Consider the following 9,918-nt stretch of genomic DNA (forward strand, 5'->3'; position numbering starts at 1 on the left):
CTTAGCCTTGGCCAGCCCCAGAATATATTCCAATGCTGAGTGCTTTGTTTTGTTTTGTTCCTCTGCAGCAATTGTCCTCCACTTTGTTGCACCCCTGCAATGCTGGGAAGGAGCTATGTAATCAAAACAAGAACCGCTACAAGAGCATCATCCCTTGTAAGCAGAGGTCTCCAGGGACTGGCTTAGGCTTTTGGAGCTGGCTGGGCTAGCACAGGATGCTGGGCTGGTGTAGGTGTCCTCCAGCACTTCAGAAATACTGAACTACTCCTGTCATCCTCCATGCCCACTGAAACCCAGAGGGATTTCTGCCCCCACTCTTTTCTATCCTGTTGGAGCATACTTGTTGTGCTCTTCAAATCCTCCTGCAAGTTTAATCAAACATCATATTCCTGTTCCTGATGCTAGTCATTGCTGAACACTGTCGTGTCCCATCCAGAGGAAGGTATTTGTGGGAAAGTGGAAGGAGTAACCCAATTTCTTTCAAACTTTAAAGCTTCTCTGGGCCCCAAATGGTGTGTACATTTGGCTATTTAATAATCTTCCCTAAAACTCCTTTGCACTTGCGGCTGTGCCATGTCACCCCTTGTCTCATCAGCTGTTCTTTAACCCTGAGCATATCTTGAGGCCTGGGGTGCCTGCCGAGGAGACAACAGCCAATCACAGACTTTAATAAATTACACCTTCCCCCTTAATCAGTCTTTTTGCCACTGCCCTAAGCATCTGTCCACCTCTCTTCTCTTTCAGATGATCACTGCCGTGTGGTGCTGCAACCCTCTGACACCGGGAATGACTACATCAATGCCAGTTATGTGGATGTAGGTAGTGAGGAATTGTCACCCTGGGAAGGGTAGGAGAGGTGCCTGGCTGTGCTGGGCAAGGACAGTCCTGCTCACATGGGGACCCTGAGGTCTGGCACTTTTTGCCCTTAAGCTGGCAGGTCTTAGGATGTCACTTCCTCTGAATCCTCTCTGAGCTGCCTGGAGTGCTCTGGATTTGTGTGCAGCTCTCATTTCTAACAAAAAGGGACCCATGTGATGGGACAGGGACTGAGATACAGCTCCTGGGTACCCATTGTCTGTGCTGGCCAGGAGAGGTGCTGTGGGACACACTGTGCTGAGAGTTTTGGGCTTTGGTGCCTGGGAGATTGATTCTTTATTTCATTCCCTGTTAAACATGTAACTCATGTGACCTGAACTGTTTTAATTTTTCCCCTGCAGACCTACAGAAGTCCTCGCTTCTTCATTGCAGCTCAAGGTAGGTGCTCCCAAACCTCATCCTCAGAAGATGCCATTCACTGCCCTGAGCAATCTGAGAAATGGGGAACTGGGATAGCAGCCAGGGAGCTGTGAATGGCTCACTCCAAGTCCCTGTATTTCCAGGGTCTCTGTTCTGAATAGTTGTTACAGCTGCTGAAAGGCATGGAAGGTCTCAGTGGTAGCTTGGCAGCAGCTGGAGCTGGTGTCTGCACTGCCCAGTATGAGGACATTGACTCATAAGGGTCCTTCCCAAGCCAAGTTGGTTCCCTTTGGCAGCTGGCATGACAGGCATAATCCTGCAAATCCTGCATGTCTGCACCCAGTGCACTTGTATACAGTCTTCTTCCAATAGTGCAAAGCCAGGATGGGTTTGCCTGCTCTGTGCAGCATCCAAGGAGGAGGTCTTGGCTCCCTGCAGTGCTGCAGAAATGATCTCTGGACAATAGTGCCCCAAACCTGGGAGCGACTCACAGTGATCTCAAGGGTGTGCATGTGGGATCCCCTAAAGCAGCACTGTATCCCTGACATGTCCTGGGCTCTTCTCTCCCTTCTCCTTGTCCTAATTTCTAACATGGTGATGAAGCTGATGTGGTCAGCACCCCGTCTGGGCTTATGTCCCCTGACTGTGCCTGTGTGTCTGGACGGAGGAAAACGTGGGATTGTCCAAATTGTGCCTGGGAACACAACCCCATGGCTTGGACACTGGCATAGGGCTCTCCTCTTCCTTCCTTGCCAGGCCCCTTGGCTGGGACAGTGGTGGATTTCTGGCACATGGTCTGGCAGGAGAAGACCTCAGTCATTGTGATGCTGACGGGCTTAGTGGAGCAGAACAAGGTAGAGAAAACCTCTCAGCCCATGCTCAGCTTGGGCATTACCACAGCCCAGGCTTCCACACCTGCTGTGCTCCCAGTGCAACTGTCAGTGGGGCAGGGAGCAGCTCTGCACCCCTGCACTGCTCTCCTTGTGAGTTTGCCTGTGCCCAGAGGTCTCACTGCTGTTGACAGATCAAGTGTGAGCAGTATTGGCCAGAGCAGGAGCAGGTCTATGGTGACTTCACCGTGACACTCAACAACACCTGGACCACCACGGGCCTTGTCAAGCGCATCTTCTGCCTGCAGAAGGTAAGTCTGGCAAGGAGCTGAGGTGGGAATACAGGATGTGTTTGTGGTCCAGCTACTGGTGGGAGCTGCCAGACATGGACCCTGTGGGGAGGCCTGTCTAGTCTCCAGCACAAGAACGTGTTAGCACATTGCTATAAATGGAATCCATGCCAGGGCATGAGTCCCAGGTTTCTGTGCCAGGCAAAGGCAGTCAGTCAGCTCCAGTGGTCACCCAAGATGAGTCTGGACTGATGGGAATATTGTAGATTCTTGAGGGGTTGGATGAGGTGTTTGCAAAGAGTATAAAAGCAGAAAAAGTGTATAAAAGCAGATAAAGGATATCAAATGGAATTTCTGCACCTCCAGGATGATGGGACAGGTGCCTGCCTGTCACCTGAATCAATCTGCAGAAGGTCCACAGTGATGGTCCTTGGTCACATATGGTCCTAAATCTGGGCAGGTGGTTTATGTTTTAAGATAGCCTACATAAAGTCATTCCAAAGATGTGCACTCCTGCTGAATTTACACCTCTCATAAAGAGCTGAAACTGAAGGAGCTGCAAGAAGGGAAAATAGGTACGATATAAAGAAATTGCAGTTATGCACATTTCTCTCCTTTCTTGTCTTGCCCAGAGCAATATGTTGCTGAAACATAAAGCTCTAAAAGCATCTGATGGTAAGATGTAGCATTCGTTCATGCCAAATGAGTGTGATGTTTAGGGAAAAATCACAATGGGATGGTAACAAGTGACTACATTCACATTTGTGCAGTAACAGCCTTAGGGTGTATCTTTTCTGGGCAAGCCAGGCCTTTCTGATGACTATGGAAATACCTTAAGCTGTGGTTTTTGTCTTTTTCCTCTGGGGCACGAGCTGCTTATCCTGCTTTGTGTTCACTGCTAACAGAACGGTGAAGCAGAGAACAAAATTAATTGTGTTGCTGTGTGATGGATGAATCTGCCCTTTGCTGTCTGAGGAGCTGCAGTGGTGCAGTCCCTCTGGTGTGGGTGCTGGAGGGAGTACTCTGTGCTGCTGGCCCTCTGAAGTGGTTTTCTCCTCTGCTCCCACCTTGCTGGCAAGCAGCCACTTCACACAAGTTCCTGGTGGCTTCCATGTCCCTGTTGCCTGCCACGTCTCCCTTTCTGCAGGCAGGCTGTGCTCTGCCAAGAGCAGTGGAGCAGTTTCACTACCTGCTGTGGCCGGACCACGGGGTGCCCAGAAACGCGTCGCAGCTGCTGTGCTTGGTGGAGCTGGTGAACAAGAGGCTGCTGGAAGCGCCTGCTGGACCCGTGCTGGTGCACTGCAGGTGGCAGCCGGGGCTGTTTGGCTGTTTGGGTGCTGGGGCAGAGCCAGCAGGGGCAGCACTGACCCGCAGTTCCGTGTCCTCAGTGCCGGCATCGGGCGCACGGGAACCTTCATCGCCCTGGACTTCCTCCTGAAGATGGGCAAGGCTGAGGGGAAGGTGGATGTGTTTCACTGCGTGCAGAAGCTGCGGGAGCAGCGGGTCAGCATGGTGCAGACCAAGGTGAGGAGAGACAGTCGCTCCCTCCACACCTCGGGCTGCAGATCCAATTCCCACCTGTGGGAGTCGACACAGGAAGGTGGCCAGAACACCCACAACACCAGGGCTGGAATGCCAAGAGTAAATTTATTTCATTGCCTTGCTTGCTGGAGGATCCAGCAGGTAACACATAAGGGGGAGCACCAGCACCATCAGGCTCAGTCCATCCTGTGGGACAGTGGGGCTGTTCTTGTCACCCATTTAACAAAGGCCTGTGCACATGTGCACAGTTGGGCTGTGATCTCCTCTGTGTTTTTATGATGCCTGGCCTTTGATCTCCCCCAACACAGGGAGCTAAACCATGTCCATGACAATTCCTCCCAGGTCTCTGAAAATGCCTACGTACTCTCTACACAGAGTCTACTCCCCAAAGCAGATAAACAGCAGTAGGCTGTTTGTACAAAATACATGGGATTTCTCACACTGTCATTTTCCAGACCTTGGTACTCCCAGCTGTAAGACCACTTGACAGAATCCACCATGCTCCTTCTGAATGAAAAGCCATTCTTCTGCTTTTAACCCTTTGATGTCAACACCACCCTTCCCAGGGACATGTGGCATGCAAAGCCACATTAGCCATGCTGTTCATGATCTAGACACAGGGATTAGGGCTACCAGGTGATGGACACTGAAGGATCTATTTCAATGCTATCTCCAAACCTAGTTGGAATCTGTGTTTCCCTGACCCTCTCTGAGGTATCAGCAGCATTTGAATGCCTTGGTCACCCTGATCCAGAAGGGCTGTCTTGTAGGCAAGGGTAATGAATGAGAGTCCACCTGTCCCTGAGGCTTTCAGGATGTCTGCCCTCCTGGCATCTCCTGGGGGCAGCACTGTTCTGGCCTAGGGACTGTGTCCCTGTGATCTGCTTAGTGCTGGATTCCTTCGGAGGAAACTAGATTGGGCTGGACAAACCAACTGCTTGCATGAGGTCTAATTGGTCTACAGGTTTTCTGGGCAGCCTTCCCCAGAGTAGGAGTCTGTTGTGAGAGGGAGCATTAAACCTCAGGAAGATGATCATGTCTGGGTTTCTGGAGTTGCTGGCTGTGTCCCAAAGCAGGGCTGCCTGCAGTGAGAAGTGTCTGGGATCCTCAGGGATGCGCAGCAGAAAGGTGAAGGGTGAACCTGGCTCACTTCTGTCACAGTTTGATGACAGCTGGTGATCTGGAGTTGCAGGGTTCCTCCTGGACAGGCTCCAGCTGACCCATGTCCTCACACAGGAGCAGTACAGCTTCCTGTACGAGGCGCTTCTCGAAGGCTTGCTCTGCGGCAACACCGGGGTCCCAGTGGAGAGCATCACCACCCTTGTGCACTCCCTCCGAGAAGAGGAGCCCACAGGCCACACCAGAGTCCTGGAGAAGGAGTTCAAGGTACCACCAGGAGACGGGTGCTCTGAGCACTCATCTGTGCTGCCAACCCTCTCCCTGCTCCCCTCCCCAGCGGGGGGATGGAGATGGGGCATCATTTCTCTGGAGTGGCTCAAGGAGGTGAGGTGCTGACAGATGGGACTGACTGTATTGAATCATGTCTACAGGCTCTGCAGAGATTTTCTGAGTTGTTCCAGCTGTTGCCGTGCAGAGAAGCAGAGAAACCCAGAAACCAACCCAAGAACCGCAAGCCAGGGATCCTGCCAGGTAACGCTGGCAGGGCTGGGCAGCCTCTTGCTCTAAAACCCTGTGCCTGACAGCAGCACGGGGGGAACAATGCTTTCCTGCTGCTTCCCTCCCCAGCACGTGGCACTGAGAGGTTCTGCTCAAAGCCCAGCCATTGTTTCCTGGTTGGTAGATAATAAATACAGATTAGCCTGATTCCTTTGAGCCTATTGGAGATACACGAGGTACACCTGGGATAAGGATATCCCTGGCCTAAACTTTCCCAGAGGAGAAACTGAGATGAGGCACATCAGGGAGCAGTGAGGAGGGTGGATCTTCTGTGCTTCCAACCACGGGGTTTTTGGACATCCCACATCAGGGTGCCCTGAGCTGCCACAGCCATGGACGTGCTGAATGCAGCCCATTCAATCTTCTCCAGCCGGTGCTGCAGGGAGCTATGCTGGCTGTAGCTGTTGCAGGGAGAGATGCCCCATGTTTCTCTGTCTCTGCTCCTTGCCCCCGCAGCGGATTCCTGCCGGCCCATCCTGATGTCCTCGGTGAACGCGGACGGCTCTCCCGCTTACATCAACGCCGTGTTCGCCAGCGTAAGGCTTCCGGCCGCCGGAGCGGGAGCGGCTCGGGGCGGCGGGGACGCTGCAGAGCGCCCTGCTCGGGGCCAGGCAGGGTACCCGGCCCGGGCTGAGGTGCCCCAGCCCCCGGGCTCCTGCACAGAGGCTGCTGGCCCTGCTGCCAGGAGATGGCCCCCGCGATCGCCATCGGAGAGCCCTGCCCGTGCCGGCAGCGCAGCAGCGTGTGCCCGACACGGCCCGCGGGGAGCCCAGCCCGGGCTGATGAGCTGCGGGGCGGCGGGGCGCAAACCGAGCTGCTCTGAGCGGGGCTGGGCTGGGCCGTGCCTTCTCCGTCTCAGCGGGGCGGCAGGGAGCCGTGCCCGCCCTGGGAAGGGCTCTCGGGGATCGTGGCACTCTCCCCCCACTTGCGGATCCGTGTGTTTTGCAGACGTACACCGAGGAGGAGAGAATCATCATCACCCAGCTGCCTTTCCCCACCACGCTGGTGGATTTCTGGGCTCTGGTCTGGGATTACAGCTGCACGTCGGTAGTTGTGCTGAATCAACTCCAGGAGCTGGACAAGGTTAGCAGCCCGAGCACAGCTCTCCCTTCTCCTGCTTCTCTGTGGGGCTGTGTGATTTCTGCCTTTGCCCCTGCATGTCTCTTACCAAGAGATCCCTGCTTGCCCCAGACTTACTGCCAGCTTGTGGGGCTCCCCCTGGGAGAGCCCTGAGAACAGTCCCTGGCCTCGGTCTCACTCAAGTGAGCATCCCTCAGGTTTGGTTTGCCCCTAGCCAGGTGTCCTCTCTGATGGAGTGTTCTGGCTGCAGCACTGGGTTGGTGCCCAGCAAGTGCCTGGCAGGGCCATGTGGACATGGTTTATGGGAGATGGGCTGGTGTGAGCCCACCCGTGTGAGGTGCTGAGCCCTGCCCTGCGTGCAGGTGGGTCCGTGTGTGATCATGCACCTTCCCCTCCCCCAGACTTACGTGCAGTTCTGGCCCAGCCAGGGCGAAGATGACTACGGCCGTTTCCACGTGCAGCTGATCTCAGAGGAGCCTGGGGCTGGCTTCACAACCTGGACACTTGTCCTCAGCAACAGGCAGCAGGTGGGCCCTTTGCTCAGAGATGGCAAACTCCTTTGAGAAGACCCTTTGCAAGAGCTGGGAGTCAATAGGCTTTAATTTGGGGTTGAAGTCACAGCTAGAGATGGCAGAGGCATCTGTGGGGTTCTGGCAGGGCACTGGCCAGAGCAGAGTCTTTTGCCTTGGGAGAGAGGCTAATCCCAAGAAAATGAGGCTGCAGGCAGAGGTACAACTCAGAGATGGTTTTTGTGTGCCTTTCTAATTGGAGGAAAACAGCTGTGGATGGAGATTTGTGTGTCTTGGTGGTTCATAGATGGGAACTATTGCAGGCAGCTGGACACAGGACTGGTTGGAGCTGCACCTGGTTCTGAGCTCTTATGCTCTGTCCATCTGCTGGTCTCAGAGCACTCAGTGGAGAAGAGCAAAGTCTGGAGTGGCATGTCCCATTGGGGAGCTGCTCCCTTGATCCAGTGTGCAGGGCTGAGCCAGAACTGGCATGCACTGCCCCTCCCCTTTCCTCCTTGAAGCCAATAGGTCTCTGCTCTGCCCAGCCCACTGTCTGTCTTCCCCACTAGCCCAAGAAATCTGCAGTGGAAATCCAGTTACATCAACTGACAGACTGGCCCATGCAGCAGCGTCTTCCCCCACACCCTGACACCATCATCAGCTTGCTGGGGAAGGTGGAGACACACCATCGGCAGAGCCAAGATGGACATATCCTTGTCACCTGCTGGTGAGTGATGTCACCTGGAGGAGCAGCCATGGCACACAGCTGGACACAGCTCAGGCTGTGTCAGGGAAACTGGTCACAGTTCCATCTTGAGTGGGTGTATGGATATGAATTGAGCCATGATAAGGGAGGAATGCTTCCCTGTGGAGGCTGGTTGAGTGTGGGATCTGTGGCCATGATCATCCTGAGAGTGTGGGGGTCTAGGGGGCTCCTCTGAGGCTCAGGCCTGCCACCTGATCCCAGAGCAAACAAAGCTCCCCTTGGCCTCCTCCACAGGGATGGAGCCAGCCGGAGTGGGATCTTCTGTGCTGCTGGTTTCCTGTGTGAGCAGATCCAAAGTGAGGGCGTGGTGGATGTATCCCAGGCTGTGAGGATGCTGAAGAGACGGCGGAGACAGTTCATTAAGGATGTGGTAGGTGCTGACTTCAAACCCAGCTGAGATGGCAACATCAAAACAAGAGCTATTTCTGGGATTGTCCCAGGAGGTGCCCTAGCCCCTCTGCTCAGATCGTCCTGAGGCCAGAAGCACCTGAGATCTGTAAAAACCCCTTTTTCTGCTGCTGGGACGTACCCACTCCCTTAGTGGCAGCAGAAGTGCTGCAGCACTGAATGGGCACCACATCATCCTGCATGATGAGTGGCCCCTTTCTGGTCTGCCTGGTTGCTCAACACTTTGTTCTATGGTGGTTGGCTCTCCTGCCAAAATCAGCTGGCTCCAGTTCTGGTATAATCCAGCCATCCAGCTCCTGGAGCACATTCCTGGATCCTCAGTGGGAAAGGTGAACTCCATCTGGGAGGAAGAGGGTGTATTATACCTGTGTCTGCCTTGACCAGTATCAGGATGTTTTGCTGACCAATGCTGATGTGCCACTGCAGGTGTTGGTCCACCAGTCTCATGTGCATCCTTTTATCCACAGGAGCAGTATGGGCTTTGCTATGAACTAGCCCTCAGTTACTTGAATTCATTTGAAACCTATGGGAATTTTAAGTAGGGGCATCACCACAACCTGACTCTGGAAAGGATTTCAATTCCCCAAACAGCCCTTCATCAGTAACAGTGGAAGCAAGAGGAAACAAAGGGATATGCATGATCCCATGATGCCTCACTCCCCTTAAAAAACACCCCAAGGGTCCTCTGTGGCTGGAGAACACAGGCTGGACTGTCTCCAAATTTTGGCCAGGTGCTGAAATGGGAACGTGACCCTCTACCCAGCATTTGTGCAGGAATTTATCTGGAATCACAGCCTGAGTATGTAGACCAGAGCAGAGGCAACAGGACTACACCTATCCTTCCATACCGAGGATGAAGAGAACAGCTGTCCCATTCAGGTTCCCTTGTGCCCTCAGGTAGCCCCAGGGAAAGCGGGGGAGCTCCAACACCCATATTGTGTATGGTCAGGCAAATCTCAAGCTGCTGTAAGATGCACAGTGCCCAGGAGCACAGGATATCTGTCCTACTTTGGGAGAAGCATGAAGCCTAAAGTCAACAAGAGGCAAGAGTGGGACAACTCATGGTCCTGCAGGCTAAATTGGTCCTTCAAACCCCACACAATCTCTTCCTGGGGCTGCATCTTCCTGGTCCTGTTCTAAGTGCCTCTGCCCTACCAGCTGCACAGAGACTCTCTCAGCAGCCTGTCTGGCTGCACCATGGCAATCCCAGGTTATAGTGGCTCAGTGTGAACATCCTGGATGTGCTTCAAGCAGCACCACAGTGACAGGTTCTGCCTCTGCTGCACAAACACAGGAAACTTCAGAACCAGGAGTGACCCCATGGCTCCCTGTCTTGTGTCTCACCAATAAAGGCCATGGTGGTGGTGACCTCTGATCTTTTCTTCTCCAAGATTTGACTTGGCACAGGGGCCACAAGGGTGCTGAAAGCACAGAGATACCACAGCATGGGCACAGAACACACTCTTCTCCAAAATGTGTGTTGAGGGCCATCACCCTTGATGGATTCCCACCACACATCTGCTCCAAACTCACATAAGAGTTGTCCAGTTCAGCTCAGGAGGTCAGAAAAGCTGTCAGGA

At 53.8% G+C, this 9,918-nt stretch overlaps 1 protein-coding gene across 1 annotated transcript in view; it reads left to right on the forward strand.

Moving 5' to 3' along the window:
* The window catches only part of LOC306814522 (uncharacterized protein), a 29,057-nt gene extending 19,344 nt beyond the window's left edge, over nucleotides 1-9,713 (forward strand). The window contains exons 17-31 of the mRNA XM_079330656.1: nucleotides 69-156; nucleotides 745-815; nucleotides 1,218-1,254; nucleotides 1,993-2,090; nucleotides 2,261-2,377; nucleotides 3,504-3,661; nucleotides 3,745-3,880; nucleotides 5,135-5,284; nucleotides 5,449-5,548; nucleotides 6,032-6,111; nucleotides 6,524-6,658; nucleotides 7,057-7,182; nucleotides 7,734-7,891; nucleotides 8,165-8,300; nucleotides 8,806-9,713. Coding sequence (XP_079186782.1) covers nucleotides 69-156; nucleotides 745-815; nucleotides 1,218-1,254; nucleotides 1,993-2,090; nucleotides 2,261-2,377; nucleotides 3,504-3,661; nucleotides 3,745-3,880; nucleotides 5,135-5,284; nucleotides 5,449-5,548; nucleotides 6,032-6,111; nucleotides 6,524-6,658; nucleotides 7,057-7,182; nucleotides 7,734-7,891; nucleotides 8,165-8,300; nucleotides 8,806-8,880 — 1,665 coding nt within the window. The 3' untranslated portion in view covers nucleotides 8,881-9,713. The remainder of the gene's footprint in view (nucleotides 1-68; nucleotides 157-744; nucleotides 816-1,217; nucleotides 1,255-1,992; nucleotides 2,091-2,260; nucleotides 2,378-3,503; nucleotides 3,662-3,744; nucleotides 3,881-5,134; nucleotides 5,285-5,448; nucleotides 5,549-6,031; nucleotides 6,112-6,523; nucleotides 6,659-7,056; nucleotides 7,183-7,733; nucleotides 7,892-8,164; nucleotides 8,301-8,805) is intronic.
* Nucleotides 9,714-9,918: the final 205 nt, after the last annotated feature.

This window comes from Erithacus rubecula (assembly GCF_903797595.1).
Source record: "Erithacus rubecula genome assembly, chromosome: Z".
Taxonomy (NCBI): Eukaryota; Metazoa; Chordata; class Aves; order Passeriformes; family Muscicapidae; genus Erithacus; species Erithacus rubecula.